The 18403-nt window shown below is 47.2% G+C and overlaps 1 protein-coding gene across 1 annotated transcript; it reads left to right on the top strand.

Annotated features, from left to right (window-relative positions):
* Positions 1 to 1048: 1048 nt before the first annotated feature.
* Positions 1049 to 17476, top strand: LOC101825793 (dehydrogenase/reductase SDR family member 2, mitochondrial-like). The gene is made up of 9 exons (XM_040740733.1): positions 1049 to 1133; positions 8967 to 9142; positions 9797 to 9974; positions 10553 to 10654; positions 11248 to 11318; positions 15676 to 15727; positions 16033 to 16167; positions 16818 to 16873; positions 17172 to 17476. The coding sequence occupies exons 2-9, from the start codon at positions 9003 to 9005 to the stop codon at positions 17281 to 17283; spliced, it is 846 nt and encodes a 281-aa protein (XP_040596667.1). The 5' UTR covers positions 1049 to 1133; positions 8967 to 9002; the 3' UTR covers positions 17284 to 17476.
* The last annotated feature ends 927 nt before the right edge of the window (positions 17477 to 18403 follow it).

Raw genomic sequence — 18403 nt, 5'->3', positions numbered from 1 at the left:
GGGGAAGAAGAGGGAGAGTCACCCCACACTAAATACGTATGAAATGCTTAATTTAAAGAACTTTAATTATTTTTCCTGTAAAGCAACAGAAACAACAGAACAAAGAGCCAAACCACAGAGTAAGAGAAAATATTTGCAAACTATACATCTGATAAGGGGTTAATATCCAAAATAAATAAGAAACTCAAGAAAATTAATATTGATAATAGATGATAAGTTGATTAAAAATGAGCAAGACAGTCATGGATAGGGAAGGCCTCTTGGAGCCTTGCTCCCACCCACCCTCCATCTCCTGGAGCTGTTGGCAGCTGATTACTGCTGGGAGGGGTGTTGTCTTCAATGGTGTACCCACGAGTGAATTACCCTGCTTCAGTCGATAGTGATGCACGCCTGCTCATGCGGGCATCCTGGGTGATGTGCCACAAAGAAAAAGCAAAATAAAACAAGAAGACAAAGTTGGAGTGGTGCTCGGGAGGAGTGGGGTGTGAGTGGGGCTTGGGAGGAGTGGGGCTCGGGAGGGGTGGGGCTTGGGAGGGTGGGGCTTGGGAGGGTGGGGCTCGGGAGGGATGGGGCTTGGGAGGAGTGGGGCTCGGGAGGGATGGGGCTTGGGAGGGTGGGACTTGGGAGGAGTGGGGCTCGGGAGGGGCGGGGCTTGGGAGGGTGGGGCTCGGGAGGAGTGGGCCTATTTGGGAGGTGGACTAGAGAGGGTGAAGATAAGTGTGATCAGAGTGTTTTACATCTGTGTGAAATTGTCAAAATAATAGTTTTTTTAAGAGGGCAAGAGACCTGAATTCACATTTCACGAAAGTAGACACAATGGCTACCACATTTCACAAAAGTATATGAAGAAATGTTCAACATCACTACTTATTAGGTAAATGCAAATAAAATCATTCCTATTGTAAATTAAGGGGCCAGTGCTAGTTGGAGACTTTGATGACTCAGCAGTTTGAAGGCTGGAAAGAGGGCGGGGAGATGTCGTGGGTGTGTCCTGGAGGAAGGAGGGTCTGGTGGATAACCTGACTTAAAAACACACACAGGAGAGACAGTTGGCCAGACACCACCTTGGAAGGTCCTCCTGACAATCCAGTTCCTCACAGACCTCTGACATAGCCACTGGGATACTCCATTAGGTAAGTATGTGTCAAAATTCATTCTCTCTCTTTCTCTTTCTCTTTCTCTCCCTCCCTCCCTCCCTCCCTCCCTCCCTCCCTCCCTCCCTCCCTCCCTCCCTCCCTCCCTCCCTCCCTCCCTCCCTCCCTCTCTCTCTCTCTCTCTCTCTCTCTCTCTCTCTCTCTCTCTCAATTCCACATTTCCACATGCTTGAGACAGGCATCCTATTCCACAGGCAAAAGGAAGCTACAGACAGGTAAGCAAGCAAAGACTTTCCAATGGGTAACCTCTCATTCACACCGTGGGGGTCTGAGTGTGAGTGGCCCCTATGGGCTCATGTGTTTGAGTATTTGCTCTCAGTTAGTGCAACTGTTTGGGAAGGATCAGCAGGTGTGACCTTGTTGGAGGAGGTGTTTCACTTGGGGTGGGCTTTGAGGTTCCAAATTCCCATGCTGTCCCAGTTGGTTCTCTCTCTGCCCCGTGCTTGTGACTCAGACCTAAGCTACTGTCCCAGTGTTACGCCTGCCTGGCCCCATGCTGCCATGATGGGCATGGACTCACCCACTGAAATTGTTAGCTCCAAATTAAACTCTTTTATAAGTTGCCTTCATTATTATGTTTCGCCATGGCAACAGAAAAGTAGCTAAGATGTGTATGAAATGTTCAGAAAAGACTAATTGACAAAATTGTATTTTAAACTACAGAAAGTAAGTCAGAGTTACCTGAGGCTGACGTGGGATTGGAAGTTAGTTCAGAGAGGTGTGAACAGCTCTTACTGAAGCCATGAAAATGTTCTCAGATTATTGTGGTGACCCACCGCAATCGACTTTAGCGTTTAAACTGCATGACACATAAAACTGGTGAGGTCGCTCTCTTTTCAAACCCAGCGTTCAGATCTTCACTGCCTGCAGCGTGGCACTCCCCAAAGCCTGCCTGAGAAGTCACCTCTGTTCAAAGTGCCGGGGGGGGGCGTCATTGTCAACTCCCCTTTCGTTAGCAAGTTCAAAGAGGAAGACAGCCAGCTCTGCCCTGTCATTATCGTGCTGGAATGTGTTGGTCAGAGAGAAGTCTGCCTCTGGCCACCCAAAAGCCTACTCTCAGTGTCAGCTCCTGGAACATGGCTCCTTTAATGATTGACACCTTGGGGTTTCTTACCTTTCTCCCTTATACTCGATCCGGTTAGGAGCAGGGCCTGGTATTGGAAGCACAGTCTTGGAAGCTGTGCTAATGTTGCTGGGATCTTTCTGGAATAAGCGTCCCAACACCAATGAGAGTGAAGAAACAGATGTATTCACCAGTGGACCAAAATCAGGACAGCTCCTGAGAGGTCCGGGTCCCGAGTTCAGCTTGTATTCTCATTTTATAGTCTAAAACCACAAGGTAGGACAAGCAAGCAAGATTGGTCAGGATGCTAAGGGCAATGATGCATGGCTTCAGCCATTTCTCCAGATCATTCTGTTCCAGGGAGCAAGTGTCGTCATGCTTGGCACTAGGCAGTCCAGGCAGTGCTTTAAGTGAATCCATAAATCAGTGCCTCAGAATTGATCTTCTCTACCTTCTTCTACTTTACTAATATGCTCTGAACTCTGAATGCTGTGGAGTGGGCAGTGCACTTGTGTTTAAATGTGCATGTTCCTTCTTCGCCCTTTCCAATGCTTACCCACAAGGTGTGTAAGCCACACTGTCACATGAAACTGATTTAGCCGCATAGTCAAATTTTAAATGTATAATATAATAAAAATTCACAGAAATTCCACTTGATGTGAAACTTTTTGTGTGTGGTTTTGTTTCTGTGTTTGTCTTTGGTTGTTTTTGTTTGTTTTGCAGGCAAGGGTACTTTTGAGAGTAGGTCTCACACACCTGAGGTAGTAACCATTGCTTTCTTTTGTGATGCTAAGAATGGAGCACCATGCCTTGAATGAGGTGACAAACGCTGTAGCTAGCACTGAGCTACCATCCCAGCCCTCTGAGACTGAGTTAGATCAGCTTACCCATGAGATACACAGTCAAGCTCCATGCACGCGATCTGAAGAGAGCCTTTGGCTCGGCCCGGTTTCGTGCTCAGTCAGCATTTCCTCTCCAGCTCCGTCTCTCTCTCACCCACGTTCTTCAGCCCCCAAACCTTTGACTCTCGCTGTCAGCTCCCACTCCCAGTTCCCTGAGGAAATTAGAGTGTGGTTCTTCTCACCTGCCTCCCTTCTGCCCTGGGACTTCCCTGTGCTCTCTCTTCTGAGTGAATCATAGCTGCTCTCGACAGCGTTTTTCAGGACCCTCCTCACTGGTCTACTCTGTCGGGACTGGCTGTCTTGCTGTCTGTCTGGATCACGGGGCTCCTCCCGAGCAGCTCACAGTGCTGCCGTTTCCCTCCCCCTTTTAGTCCCCTTTCCGTCTAGCAGACACCCCCATTTCCTTCTCAATGTCTCTGGTAAAAATAACAATGAGTAAAAACACTCTTTGAAAGAGTTGGCCATGTCCACTCTCCCTTGTTACTTCTTAGCCTCACTCTGCTTGGGTTCTGCACCCCCATGCTTCCCCTGAAACCTCTCGTGACAGTCACCGGTGGCTTTCATATTACAAAAAGCGAATGGTCAATCCTGAGCCCGCAGTTTCCTGCAGTTCTCAGCAGCCAGTGACAAGGCTGTTAGTTCTCCTCCTTGGAAATTCTCTCCATTCGACTTTTTCCCTTCTCTTTCAGTTTTATTAAGATGTGGATTAATGTTGTATAACCTTAATTTTATCATTATAGAACATATGCACTTATCGATCATCACATGGTATGCCATAAATACATATGTGTATGTGATAATATTTTAGTATTAATAAATATTCTCAAAAACCAAAATCATTTCATATATTGTGCTTTTTATTTTTTTAAGATTTAATTATTATATATACAGTGCATACAAGCATGTATGCTTGCACACCAGAAGAGGGCACCAGATCTCATTATAGATGGTTGTGAGCCACTATTTGGTTGCTGGGACTTGAACTCAGGACCTCTGGAAGAGCAGTCAATGCTCTTAACCACTGAGCCATCTCTCCAGCCCATGCTTTTTATTTTTATTGTAGGCATTGTACATGGCACTGTTACATAAAGACATTTCATACAATTAAATTTTGTACATTGGACATATCCATTTCATCCATTTGGTTTGGAAGATGCAAAATACCTAGTTTTCTTCCTACTTTTCAACATACACACACACACACACACACACACACACACTGAGAGAGGGGGGAGAGAGAGAAAGTTTGCTTGAATAAGCATGGTCTTCATAGGCTCATATATTTGAATGTACACACACACACACACTGAGAGAAGGGGAAGAGGGAGAAAGAGAAAGTTGGCTTGAATAAGCATGGTCTTCATAGGCTTATATATTTGAATGTTTGTTTCCCAACTGATGGACTGTTTAGGAAGGATTAGGAGGTGTGGCCTTGTTAGTGGAGGTGTGTCACTGGGGGGGTGGAGCTGACTTTGAGGTTTTCAAAAATCTATGCTGTTTCCAGTCATCTCTCTCTACTTATGGATCAATTATAGCTCTCTGCTGCTGTTCCAATGACATGTCTGCTTGTCTGTTGCCATGGACTCACCCTCTAAAACTATAAGCAAGCCCCAAATAGATACTTTCTTTTATAAGTTGCCTTGGTCATCGTGTCTTTTCATAGCAATAGAACAATAACTAAGGTAGACAGATGGATGGACGGACAGAGAACACATTGATGTGACTCACCTTTAATCCTTGAATTTTGAATGTATTCACTGTCAGGTAGACTATGCCAGTCTGTGTGGTAACTCCTAAATATCTGCCAACACCAATTGCAGGCTTGAGTACCCAGCTGCCTGCTCTATACCTACGTGAATATGACTTGATACCTCACATTCAACATAAGAAAATCTGCTTAGGTGCTAAGTGTCCTAAGCAGACCTGCTGTAATACTTCCCTTTCCCTAGTCATGACCACTGACATTTCTGATCATGGTCAATATGAAGCATAGGAAGACAAAAATAAATAAACAAAAGCCAGCATATCCCCTGAATCACACGCAGGCTCTGCTCCCCACTCATGAGCACAGTCTGAGAGCAAGGCACCAATACAGCAGCGGCAGATGGTGCAGGAGTCTGGGTACCTGCTGGGTAACTTGTGTCATTTACTCAGGATCTCCTGAGGCCAGGTACCCGTTGCATCACTTCCTTCAGATAACCAGAGACTGCCACACCCTACCAACTTTATGACTACTAGAAGCCAGACCAAACTGAGCAGCTCCAGTCACACAATCCTTTGAAGCAGTCCCTACAATACAAAAATATGATCATATCAATATCTGACACATTCAATTCGCTTATTAAATTTCAGTGGCTCCCACAAGGCCTCTGGATGAAGTCAAACTCATTGTGACTGTTGACATTCTACAGCAGTGGTTCTCAGCCTGTGGGCCACAATCCCTTTGAGGGTCCCATATTAGATATCCTGCATATCAAATGTTTACACTATGGTTCATAACAGTAGCAGAATTGCAGTTATGAAGGGGCAACAAAACAGTTTTATGGCTAGGAGTCACCACAACATGAGGAACCGTATGAAAGGGTTGCAGCATTAGGAAGGCTGAGAACTACTGTTCTGCAGCCTGATCTCAAGTCATCCCCGGCACCTGCTTCCAGATGCTCTGTGGTGACCTCCTCTCCTCCTTGCCCTGCTCACGCTGTGTTCCTTGCCGGATTCCCAATCCATATTCCCAAACTGCTTACTCTAGTCACCCTTTAAGAAGCAGCTCAGAAAAAAACAGATAAATTCATGTATGCTGTGGTATTTATGTAACACTGAATACATCAATATTATTATATCAGCAAGTCTGTGGAGCGTTGATGAGGGAAGTGGTAAGGATATGTAAAATGATGGTCATTAACTTAATGACTTGTCTTATTTTCACTTTCTTCTATGAGGGATGATTTTTTTTCAAGGTAAAAATCATGACTCTCACACAAATATAAAATGAATAAGTGCCGAAATGTTTATTAGTGTATTAATTAATGAGGGGAGCCACTAAGACATTACAATTTATCCAAAAGTGAATTCAGAAAGCCTCACTTATGAACACAAATGCTAAAATAAGCTTGCTTATTAGACACAAGGCTGACCATCCTCTCTGGATGGGGCAAATAAGTTGACTATTCTTCAGGTGACATTTATCTGGATGTGCGTCCTTGGCATTGTTACCAGATACCTGAAGCTCACTAACTTGTAACAAGTTTCAAGACAAAGAAAGGTACAGAGACCCCCACAGATTCTTGTCACCCAGAAGACTGCATTAGACAAAAGGGTAGCCACTGTAGTCATTGTCATCATCTCCCCCACCCTCACCCCCCTCCCCCACCCCCTCCTCCCTCCCCCACTCCCACCATCCTCCCCCACCCCCTCCTCCCTCCCCACCCTCCCCCCATCCTGTGACACTCAACCCATTTCCAAGCCAGGTCTTTCGTCTTCCACATGTTTTCCCTAAACTTTCTTATAAAATTTTCCATTTTTAAAAAAATTTTACAGAAAGCATATATCCTTTCTTATTAGTGTTAGTCCTTGCTCTAAAACCCACAGCATTAACAACACTAGAAGAACTCTGTCCTAAACGAGTTCAGGAGTTTCGTCTAACCACTCTCACCCCAGGCTGAACACCTCACCTCTCTGTGCACCCCCAACCCGTGTGACCCACGTTTGTTAAATTGTGCGTTTATTTTCTTTCCTGCAGGCCCAGCTCAGACTGAGTATTTTCAATAAGAAATTTATGAGTCATCTTTGTTACCCAGCCCAGATAAGGACGAGCTCACACACACACACACACACACACACACACACACACACACGTGCACATACACATGCACACACACATGTTCATTGGATTAATTTAAGGAAAAGCAGTGCACATCTAGATTCTGCATCTTTTTCAAAGTGTGTGGAGGGGTTGGAGGAAAACAGCAGACAAAAATAGCAGAAAGTGACAAAGGGCAGGAAGAGAGAGAGATGGAGAGTTCGTTTTTGCTTCTCCTGGGCAGCTGAGGAGGACAGAATAATTATGACCTTAGACAGATGAAGCCCTGTGGATTTGGGACTAAATCGCCTTCAGTGAATTCATAAGATGTAGTGGGGCGGGGGGGGGGGAAGCAGGCACTCTCTTCTGTATCTTCAGCTAGCCGGGAAGTAAAGACCCGTAGTGAATGAGAAGTGTAGGAGTTAAAGCCTAAGAAAATGGATTCCGGATTTGTCTTTAAAGTTTCCTCAGCAGCACTTGTCTGCTTTGATATTTACCCAAGATTTACTAAAGTCGAAATGCTTTAATAAGAACCGTGCTTTCTTAGCTATGTTCATAGCTATAGATTTATGGAGGTTCGAACAGAAGGTCAGGTACTCAAATATGAGGAAAAAACAAGTAACTTTGTACACAACGCCTGCTTTACCCAACACCTGAGCACTGGAAAGCTCAGAACGGCTACTTTGAGATAAATATTTTGAAACTAGAGCTGAGTTGACACAGCTAACAGTTTGGGGAGGAGGGCCCAACCTTCTAACTCTAAGAAATTTGCCCCATGGATCCATGATGGGTCCTAAGAAAACACTGTGTCAGTGAAGCAAATCCTCCTTCTCTTAATCATTCACTCCCTTCAGCAGATACCAACCGGCAATGGCCAGCACCCAGCTCCAGCTAGAACTGATCTATATATGTAGCACCATCACTCAGGGTCAGGGAGCTGGATGTTACAAGAATAGCAAGCACAGGACAATAACGGCTCTGAGGACCAGAAAACACACACACACACACACACACACACACACACACACACACACCACACCATACACACACACACCACACCATACACACACACACACACCACACCATACACACGCACACACACACCACACCATACACACACACACACCACACCATACACACACACACCACACCATACACACACACACCACACCATACACACACACACACAAACACACACACACCACACCATACATACACACACACACACACCACACCATACACACACACACCACACCATACACACACACACACCACACCATACACACACACACACACACACACACACCCTGGGTACCGGGATAAAAATAGAGACCAGCCTAGAAGACTTGAAGAATGCGGTATTGGTAAAGCAAGATGTGTAGTGTATCCTAAGGCTCGAGACAAGATCAAAGTCATGAAACTAATGACCCTTAACTAGCCATTGAGCCACCACAGAGCCTGTTGTGTGTCAACCTTACGCCTTTGGTCCTCTCACAGCAAACCTGTGAATGATCTGCTGTTCATTGGCCTAAGGAGTCTCAATGATGGGTGTTTGCTGAACCTCTGTATGTGCATGTGAGCACTGGGTCGCACACAGCCAAACACATCCCAGTTTAAAAGCTTGGACACAGGAACTCTTGCTTTCATGAACACCGGACTGGAGAGCACCACAGGCTCTTGAGTTGGCCCAGGCATAGCTCCATGACAGCTATGAATGAAACCCAATGACACATTTATAACTTTTTCTCTTAGATTTGATCCAGGCATGTCCCCAGAGACCCCAAACAAGAGTGGTGTCCCACTGCAACAAACACTTCCCTTGCCCCCCAGCCCAGGTCCTCTGTGCCTCCTCCTACCCTTGGTCCTAGAACACTGAGGAAATGTGGAGCAGTGAATGTTTGGTCAAGGTGTTGGATGCCTCTGCTAGGCTGAACCTCCACTAGAGATTCCTAAACCATCCAGATCATTCAGGTCTCAGCACAACAAAGAGAATCAAAATTCATGCTGCGCCCCCAGGACCTGGCTTTGTATCTGTGATTGTCCTTCAGGCCACCCTCATCAAAAGAAGAGCAAACAGAATCCCAATGTTTAGGCCTCTGACCCTGGACTGGAAGAGACTCCCAAGCCCTGTGGCTGCACTCTCTGTGAGAAGAACCAGTGATGAGGCAAACCGCAGGCTCAAACTGGCCAACAAAGTCGCTGTGGTCACAGGGTCCACAAACGGGTGAGAGCAGCCCTGGGGGAACTCGGAAGCTGTTGGCCTTTCTGGATTTTGCTGATCTCTTGTCTTAAACCTGGCCCCACAAAGCATAGCCCAGGAGGCTCTCTGTCTGGAGAATATGATTCTACTTAGAAACTCCAAGGGACAGGAGACAAAGCCAGTGCCAAACGTGTTACCAGCCTGGCCCAATACAGGCCACTTTATGACAGGCTCCAAATCCAGTAGGGAACACACATGTATCCCAGAGCAACACATCGGAGGGAGGCAGAAGGAATTCAACCACTGCTCCAAACTCCTGGTAGCCAAGGGTAGTGCTCTGTGGGTTGAGAACTCCTTCCAAGCTGAGTGCCTGTGAGCACTCCGCAACATTCGGAAACTGGTCAAGGAGCTCCACGGGGGCACCTGCCCTTGCGGGACTGGTCAGTCGTGGTTCCAGTAGATGAGGCCAAGATCTAATGAGGGACACAGTGATCCAATTCAGCCAGGACTGATACAGCCTCTCTTTCCCATTCTGGCCATCTTAATCATCTGGGAGGAAGGCATGAGGCTAGCTGCTCTGGATTAGTAGAGAAAATTAACTTGATACCTCAGGGCAAAAAACACAGCCAGCAAGAAAGCCAGTCTGAATTGTCACGTCCTCTTCTTCTTTGCCCACAGGATTGGCTTCTCCATCGCTCGGCGTCTGGCCCAGGACGGGGCCCATGTGGTCATCAGCAGCCGGAAGCAGCAGAACGTGGACCGAGCAGTGGCCATGCTGAGGGGGGAGGGGCTGAGTGCGACAGGCACTGTGTGCCATGTGGGGAAGGCAGAAGATCGAGAGCAGCTGGTGGCCAGGGTGAGCGGTGTAGAGCTCCGGCGTCTGCAATCCACACCGGAGTAACCGGTTAAAGACGCCGTTGCATGAACTGCGTCGCCTGTGTCACTTGGTTCCGCTTGACGTGTCCACGGTCTCTCCTAAGCAGACCTGAGCAGAGAAAGGACACCTTTGGGGGGGTGATGTTGGAGTGGGGAGCAATTTGGAGTGAAGAAAGCTGCATCCAGCCATGCGTTGAATGTCTGACACCAGACGCTCCCGCAAGACCAGACCCTTGGTGGGGATCCAATCACGGACAGAGGTGTTATAGAAAAAGCAGTCCTGGTTCTCAGCCAGACCTAGAGTGGCCTGGGAAATGGGGAGGAGACCGGTGTGTCTCAGGAAAGGAGTAGATGAAAGGTGTGCTGAGAGGATGGGGCGGGAGGACATGACAGCCACTCAAGCCCAGCTTTGTCCCCTGACAAGGGAGCCAGCCATTCTCTAGCCTTGCTTAGGTCTGTTCCTCTCCAGGACTGGATCCAGGTATATTCCCAGAGCAGCAGGAATGGTGTCCCACTGCAACAAAAACCTCCCTTCCCTCCATGTCTCCTCGCCCGCAGGCCTTGGAACACTGTGGGGGTGTGGACTTCCTGGTGTGTGTTGCCGGGGTGAACCCCTTGGTGGGAAGCACCTTAAGGAGCAGTGAGCAGATCTGGGACAAGGTAAGAACTGAGGAAGCTAACAAGAGTTGGTAGACTCCATCCTCAACATTGAATAGCCATTTCCTCACATAAGCTTGCACACCGAGGAGTTCCTCGGCTTCCACACATCTACACTCTGTCATAAGCTCCCTGACACAGGGCAAGGCCAGGGGTCCAGACTCCCTGAGCCTCAATTTCCCATCTGTAAGACGGAGCAACGGGCATCTAAATTACAGCTCTGACCGTCTAGAGAAGTGAGCGTCCTTCCTCCCTTGCCCAGGAATGCTTACTCCACAGCACTGGCCCTTGCAGGATATAACCCTGAACTCAGCCTTTCCCAGGCTCCCCTGATGATATCTGCTGTGATCCAGATGGAGTTGGTACCTTTGCAGACGCGGAAAGGTATCCCAGGCTTCAGGGTCTTCAATCCCCAGAGTCCTCAACCTGATCCCTTTAGTTGTGAACCTTCAAGTCGTGAACCCCCATAAAGCCCTCAATAAATTTCCCTTGGCAGCAACATGTGTGCACGTTCTACATTGTGTGTTTCCTGCTGTGAGAGAACACTAAATTGATCGTATCTCTTCTTTCCCGACCCTCATTTTCTCTGATTTCAGATCCTGAGTGTGAATGTCAAGGCCCCAGCCCTGCTACTGAGCCAGCTGCTGCCCCATATGGAAAGCAGGGGGTAAGGATGGATGGGGAAAGGAAGGAATTGCTTGGTATCAAACAGGGAGCAGGGAAGCAAGAGTGTGCCAATAATACAAGGACAAGAGTCTGCCTTCAAACTTTGAGGTCATTTAAAGAAATGAAAGAACCATATCCATTATTGTGCCCAGAGAATGCAATGGCCAAGGAATTTGTCTTACGAAAGGAGAACAGGGGTGTGGGTCTTGGAAGGTCTGTGGGGGCCGTGGGGATGTGAGGGATGGGGGGGGGTGGGGGGCTCCAGATACAGGAAGGCAGGAGTTCCCACAACTGTCCCAGAAACCAAAGTGAGAGTCACTTCTTCTGGGAGTGCAGGAACTCAGGTCACAAGGACTGGTGAACCTGAGGTGCCTTGTGGCATCTCTGTAGTCCGCTCCGTGGCGGTCTCCTCACAGGCTGGTGCAGAGGTCCACCTGACCAGCTCCGTCTAGACTTGCCTGTGAGGGAGGCCAGGCACTGACTTTCTCTCATTTGCTTTCCCACTGATCTCAGTGACTTGAGATGTTTCCAGAAATGTGTTCTCTGGGAGTACAGCATCTGTTTGGGGGCAGGAACCCGGTGGCCGTGTTCCTGAGAGCTAGTTCTCATCCGCTGCATTGCAGACCCTCCCCCATCATTAGATGCTTTCCGTTGACAGCTGGATGTAACTGCAGATGAGAGTTCAAAGTCATCAGCCACGTGGCCCAGGCCCACTCTCGAAAGAAATCTCCCAGGTCTCTCCCCTTGCACAGCAGCTCCTCCTCTAAAGGCCAGCGTCAGCAGTCCTCTGTGCCAGCGTGACCCTCGCTCTGTAACTCAGAGCGACGAGTGGAGGCTGTTCCGGGCCAAGTGCTTTGCACACACGGCTTTAAGATCCTGTTCCGGGGCTGGGTGTGTAACTTGGCGGAGGTGGGTGCATGCTCAGTGTGCATAAGGTCCCCAGGGAGAAAATAAAACCAATCTTTCTTCCGACTGGACCGCTTCCCTGTCTGGTCCCATGTTGGCATTCTGAGTCCAGCAAGCACAAGCCAAGTACCTGGTACAGGCTGTGTGTTGCTTCTCTGAACTAAGTTGTCACCTGTGAAATACAGCCAATGCTTCTAACTAATTATGACTATGAAGTCCTGTTCCAGTTCCAACACAGGCATACTGTAGGATTAGATTGAGCCATATTTTCAAAAATGTCAAGTAGTCGTTCATAGGGTGCATCTCAATCGGATGACTTCAGAGTCTCCTTTAGCAGCATGGCCCTGTCCATCAGAAGATGCTCTCTGTGGGAGTGTGATACAGACAGACAGAAGTAGACGATGCTCGGGTTGATGTGTGGATTTTCTGTTTCCTGGTACCTGACCTGGGCACCTCTGCAGAACCAAGCTTCGCAAAACTTGCTGAAAGGACTAATGAGAAGGCTGCGTAGACTTTCAAGCCAGAGGCACCTTCAGATGGCACTCAGCACTGTTGGGCGTTCCTGCCATGTACAGTCTGCGTTTATCTACTGAGCAAGAGCTCAGATGAGTAGCGGACTTGTGAACACATCTGACATGATAAAACATGCCAGCTCCCAAATGAAGTAAAAACATCCATCTATATATTTGCTATAATAAGTAATAGATATTGTTTGAAAGTAAAATGACCTGCAGCTTAGTTTATCATATAAGTAGTACAGATAAAATTTAATAATTAAACTCAGCTTATCATTTGTAAAAATATTAATTTATTGCTATTATTCTGGGATCTAAGCAAGCAAAATTGCTTCAATGTTTTTGAAGGAGGCAGGATTTCATGAACTGAACTCCATCTAAATTGTTTCATTCTTATCTACTTGCTAAAATCCTAATTATCCTTCTTCATGACCCAGTTTAAATGGAGCTTCCTGGATGCTGGAGGAAAAGGAACTCTCAACCTGAAATTCTATGCTTAACAAACACATCTCTCAAAAAACTCAGGGCAGACAGGAGTCAGCCACTGAAGGGCATTCTAAGCCACATGCTTCCTGCAAGAAGAATTAGACAACCAGTCTGTATAACAAACCTGAGACAAAAATTAGAGCTAGAGGCAGAGAAAATATCAGCAGGAACAAACTAAACTATCTATTCCCCAACACAAAGATGTTTTGGAGGTTTCACAGTGCCTAGAAAGCGAGTTACACTATTAAGAGAGTCACATGTTGTTCAGACTGAGCCAGAATATTACACGTTAATTAGTTAAACAGTTCCATTTTATTTTCTGTACAAACAGTTCCAACAATGTCCGTAGAGGACAAAACACATTTTTAAACTAATAGATACGAGGTAGGAACAAAACAAAGAAAAAAATCCAAAAGAAAGTGATAACGGACAAAAAGGAACTGGGGGTAGGATTTTTAAAAAATCACACTATTGAATGTGAGATATTAACTGGCTCTTAGTATGTCAGTAAACACTGTTAAAATATAAAATCACCAAGCTGGGGGCAGGGAGGTACCTGAGCTTGCTCCACAGAGCCCAAGTAAGAAAGCCAAGTGCTTCGCTGCTGGAGGTGCTCGCCACCCAGCCTAGCCCAGGAGCTAAGAGAGCTCAGACCGGTGAAGCATCCTCCCTTAAAGACAGTGCACAACACCTGAGAAATGACACCCGAGCTTGTCCTCTGATGTCCATACACACATGCAGGGACACCTGAACACACATACACTCACACAGTCCTGTACACACACACACACACACACTCACACACACTCACACAGTCCTGTACACACACTCACACACACTCACACACACTCACAGTCCTATACACACACTCACACACACACTCACACAGTCCTACACACACTCAAACATACACTCTCTCACACACACACATACTCACACAGTCCTACACACACACTCACACACTCTCACAGGCATACACACTCACACACACTCTCATACACATACACACTCACACACACTCACACATACACACTCACACACATACACTCACACACACGCACACACACTCACACATACACTCTCTCACACACACACTCACACAGTCCTGTACACACACTCACACACACACACACACACAACTAGTGCTTTTGACAAATTGCTAGTGAAACTGAGGAAGGGAAGAAGAAATAATATCAGGAATAAAGACAAAAGCACCACTAGAGACACTGAAGGCAATAAAAAGGCATTAAGCAAATGATAAAGCCAACCAGAAAACTTTGTGATGAGCATATGATGAAACTATAATGAAACACAATTTTAAAAAATTATATAACCTACCAAAATTAATTCAGTAACACATAGGAGATATCTCTAGTCTTTTTTCTTATTTTATTAGGTTTTGAGAATTTCATACAACACATTTTGATCATATTCACCCTTTCCCTAGCTCCTCCCGGAACAACTCACCCCACCCAAGTTCACGCCTCTTTTCCCTTTGCTATCTCAAGCCCGGTCTGCGTTCTAACACACTCTTGGATGCACGGCCTCCCACTGGAGCAGGGCTGACCTACCAAGGGCTACACTGGAAGCAGACTGCCTCTCCCCTCCCAGCAGCCAGCGACTGCCCACAGCTCCTCCCTCAGGGTGGGTCGCCATGTCCACCGCTCTGTGTTGGGAGTAGGTCTGAGTTGAGTTGTGTAGGTCTTGAGCAAGCTGTCACAACAGCTGTGCATTCATTTGTAGAGCTGTCTTGCCGGGTCTGAAAAACACGGTTTCAGTGCAGTCATCCAAAACCTCTGGTTCTTAAACTCTCCCAGCACCCTCTTCCAGAATGACCTCTGAGCCTTGGCAGGAAGAAGTGTGATATAGCTGTCCCATGTTGGCTGAGCATCCCAAAATCTCTTATGCGCTTCACCTTGACCAACTGTGGGTTTCTCTGTACATTCCATATACCACAAACAGAAGCTTCTCTGATGAGGGTTGAGAGAGCCAGTGTTATAAATAAAGGTTATTAAAAGTCAGTTTGGCAGGCAGTGGCAGAGCACACCTTTAATCCTAACACTCAGGAGACCGAGGCAGGAAGATCGCTGTGAGTTTGAGGCCAGCCTGGTCTATAAAACAAGTTCCAGAACAGTCAGAGCTACACAATAGAGAGATCCTGTCCCAAAAATAAAATAAGAGTAGGTTTAATATTATGTCCATTTAGCATAACAATAGTAATCCATAGTCAATTTTTTTTCTAAAAACAAAGTCCAAGCACAGATGGCTTCTCTGTTGATAAAGCCTGATAAACATTATTGAGAACCTAAAGGAAAATGAAGATAAATCCTCCTACCAGACCTCGGCTGTTCTCCCTCACTCCTAACCCTCCTTCCCTCAGCACAAGTCCATTCTCAGTCTCACACAGGATGGCTGTGTTCAGCTGACGTCTGTCCCTCTTCATCTTTGCAGACAAGGTGCGGTGGTCCTGGTGTCCTCGGTGGCAGCCTATGTACCCCTTCCTGTAAGTATCATCTGTGGCTTCAGTCAGGTAAGAGGACACTCCCCCTTTCATCCAGGAAATTGGGTGCTTGGAAATAAGCAACATTTAACAACAGGCTTCCTCAGAACTGCTCATATGCCAAAGAGCTATTTCATCTTCTATAAACGTGCTTAGCAGGACACGTGCCATCTCCTCTGGACACTGTCATCCGAACTTGATGACGAGGATTTGTTACCAGGACAGAGTCCCTGAGCATAACGCAGGAAGCATGAGTCCCTTCCTTGTCCTCAGTTCCGGTCTCTCCATCCAGTCCTTTCTGTCCCCAGAGGCTGGGCGTCTACAACGTCAGTAAAACAGCCCTACTGGGACTAACCAAGACTCTGGCAGTCGAGCTGGCACCAAAGAGCATCCGAGTGAACTGCCTGGTACCAGGAGTCATCAACACAGACTTCGGCCGAGTGGTGAGAGCCCAGGGCGGGAAGCTCTTCTAGTCACTAAGTGCGGGGCACCTGCCACTTGCCAGAGATCTCCCTGCACTCTTTTCTTCTTTGGACTCTCTCACACAACACATCCTGACCAGCTTCCCTTCCCTCCGTGCTCCCCAGTCATCCCCTCCCCCACTCCTCCCAGGGATAGCAACCAAACACAGCAAAATAAGACACGATATCAGGCACCAACCCTCATATCAAGGCTGGACAAGGCAGTCCAGTAGGAAGAAAAGGGTCCCACAAGCAGGCGAGAGAGTCAGAGGCACCCCAACTCCCATTGTTAGGAGTCCCACAAACACCTAAACAACCACAGCATGCATACAGAGGGCCTAGTGCAGACCGTGCAGGCTCTGTGATCGCCGCCTCATCTCTGTGAACCTATTCGACCCCTGCTTAGTTGATTCTGTGGACTGTGTTCTCCTGGTGGGACCTGCACTCTTAGGCTTAAACCTCTGGGCTCTTTTGCTCAGATGTTCTGGTCCACAGCTTTTGGGATCCACATTAGAATCAAAACTAGGGTCATCCCACAGGAGCCCTTTCGAGAGCACACAGCATGCATCATGTAGCACCCACATGGCTGCATCTTGCATGAAGAGTACCCTAACTTTTGACCTTGCCTTTAGCTCACCGAAGACTCAGCCTGTGAGGAACATTTGAAGTATTTCTATGGAATGCAGAGGTAGGTTATCGTGAGGCAGATTCCCTTATAGATCTGAATTAACACAACCTCAGAACCCACATGAAAGATGGAACATCATCGTCCAGTGCTCTGTGGGTCATTGGCCATTCCCCTTTCTAGTATCTGAAGATCCCCAAAGGCTTGAGACGGCCTCTGTAGCTCCTTGCAGAGCCCACAAGTCTTCACTTGTAGCTCTTCCCTCATCCCCACAGGGACTTGATTCTGCAGTTTCACACAAGAGCTTGGGGCCCTTGGGGAGGGCATCACTGTTTCAGCCTCATCTCCTCTCTCCATACAGAGTGGGTCGGCCTGAGGACTGTGCCGGACTCGTGTCTTTCCTCTGCTCCCCAGAAGCCAGCTATATCACTGGTGAGAACATTGCTGTAGCTGGCTGGTCCCCCCACCTCTGAGGAGACCGCCGTTGGAGTTCAGGCTCACCTTCCCATGTAGGAGCCCTATGCAATCCTAGGGCCAGATGCTGCAATGTTTTTAAAAATAAGCCTTTCTCAAATGTGTATACTTCAGTTCAAAGCTTTCAGAGGTATGAAACCTCATCAGAAAAGAGTCTGCAATACAAAACCATCATTAAACTTTACAAAACAATGTCAGTTTACCAGAAACAAAATGTGGGGCTTGGGAATCTCACCTTGACTGACAATGCTATTCCTTTACTGGCGTTAGAATCTACTTCTTCAGGATTCCAGCACTAAAGACCATCAGAGACAACCAGCCTGGGGGACTGAACAACTACTGGGTTCTTTGACTTTCCATTGGTAGACAGCCATTGTTCCCTACCAACAATGGACTAGCACTTACAAGGCACTCTAATAAATCCTCTTTGTGTGTATGTGTGTGTGTGTGTGTGTGTTGTGTGTCTGTGTGTCTTGTGTGTGTGTCTGTGTATGTGTGTGTCTGTGTGTCTTGTGTATGTGTGTCTGTGTGTCTTGTGTGTGTGTGTCTGTGTGTGTGTCTGTGTGTGTGTGTGTCTGTGTGTGTGTCTGTGTGTGTGTCTGTGTGTGTGTCTGTGTGTGTCTGTGTGTGTCTGTGTGTGTGTCTTATGTGTGTGTGTCTGTGTGTGTGTCTGTGTGTGTGTGTGTCTGTGTGTGTGTCTGTGTGTGTGTCTGTGTGTGTGTCTGTGTGTGTCTGTGTGTGTCTGTGTGTGTGTCTTATGTGTGTGTGTCTTGTGTATGTGTGTGTGTGTCTGTGTGTGTGTGTCTGTGTGTGTGTCTGTGTGTGTGTCTGTGTGTGTGTCTGTGTGTGTCTGTGTGTGTCTGTGTGTGTGTCTTATGTGTGTGTGTCTTGTGTATGTGTGTGTGTCTGTGTGTGTGTCTGTGTGTGTGTCTGTGTGTGTGTCTGTGTGTGTGTCTTATGTGTGTGTGTCTTGTGTATGTGTGTCTTGTGTGTGTGTCTTGTGTGTGTGTCTGTGTGTCTGTGTGTCTGTGTCTGTGTCTGTGTGTGTCTGTGTGTCTATGTGTGTCTGTGTGTGTATGAGACAGAGGTATTCACTATATCAGTTCTGTTCCTCTAGAG

This window comes from Mesocricetus auratus, unplaced genomic scaffold (genome assembly GCF_017639785.1).
Source record: "Mesocricetus auratus isolate SY011 unplaced genomic scaffold, BCM_Maur_2.0 Super-Scaffold_100707, whole genome shotgun sequence".
Taxonomy (NCBI): domain Eukaryota; kingdom Metazoa; phylum Chordata; class Mammalia; order Rodentia; family Cricetidae; genus Mesocricetus; species Mesocricetus auratus.
This window is presented reverse-complemented; position numbering and strand designations above follow the sequence as displayed.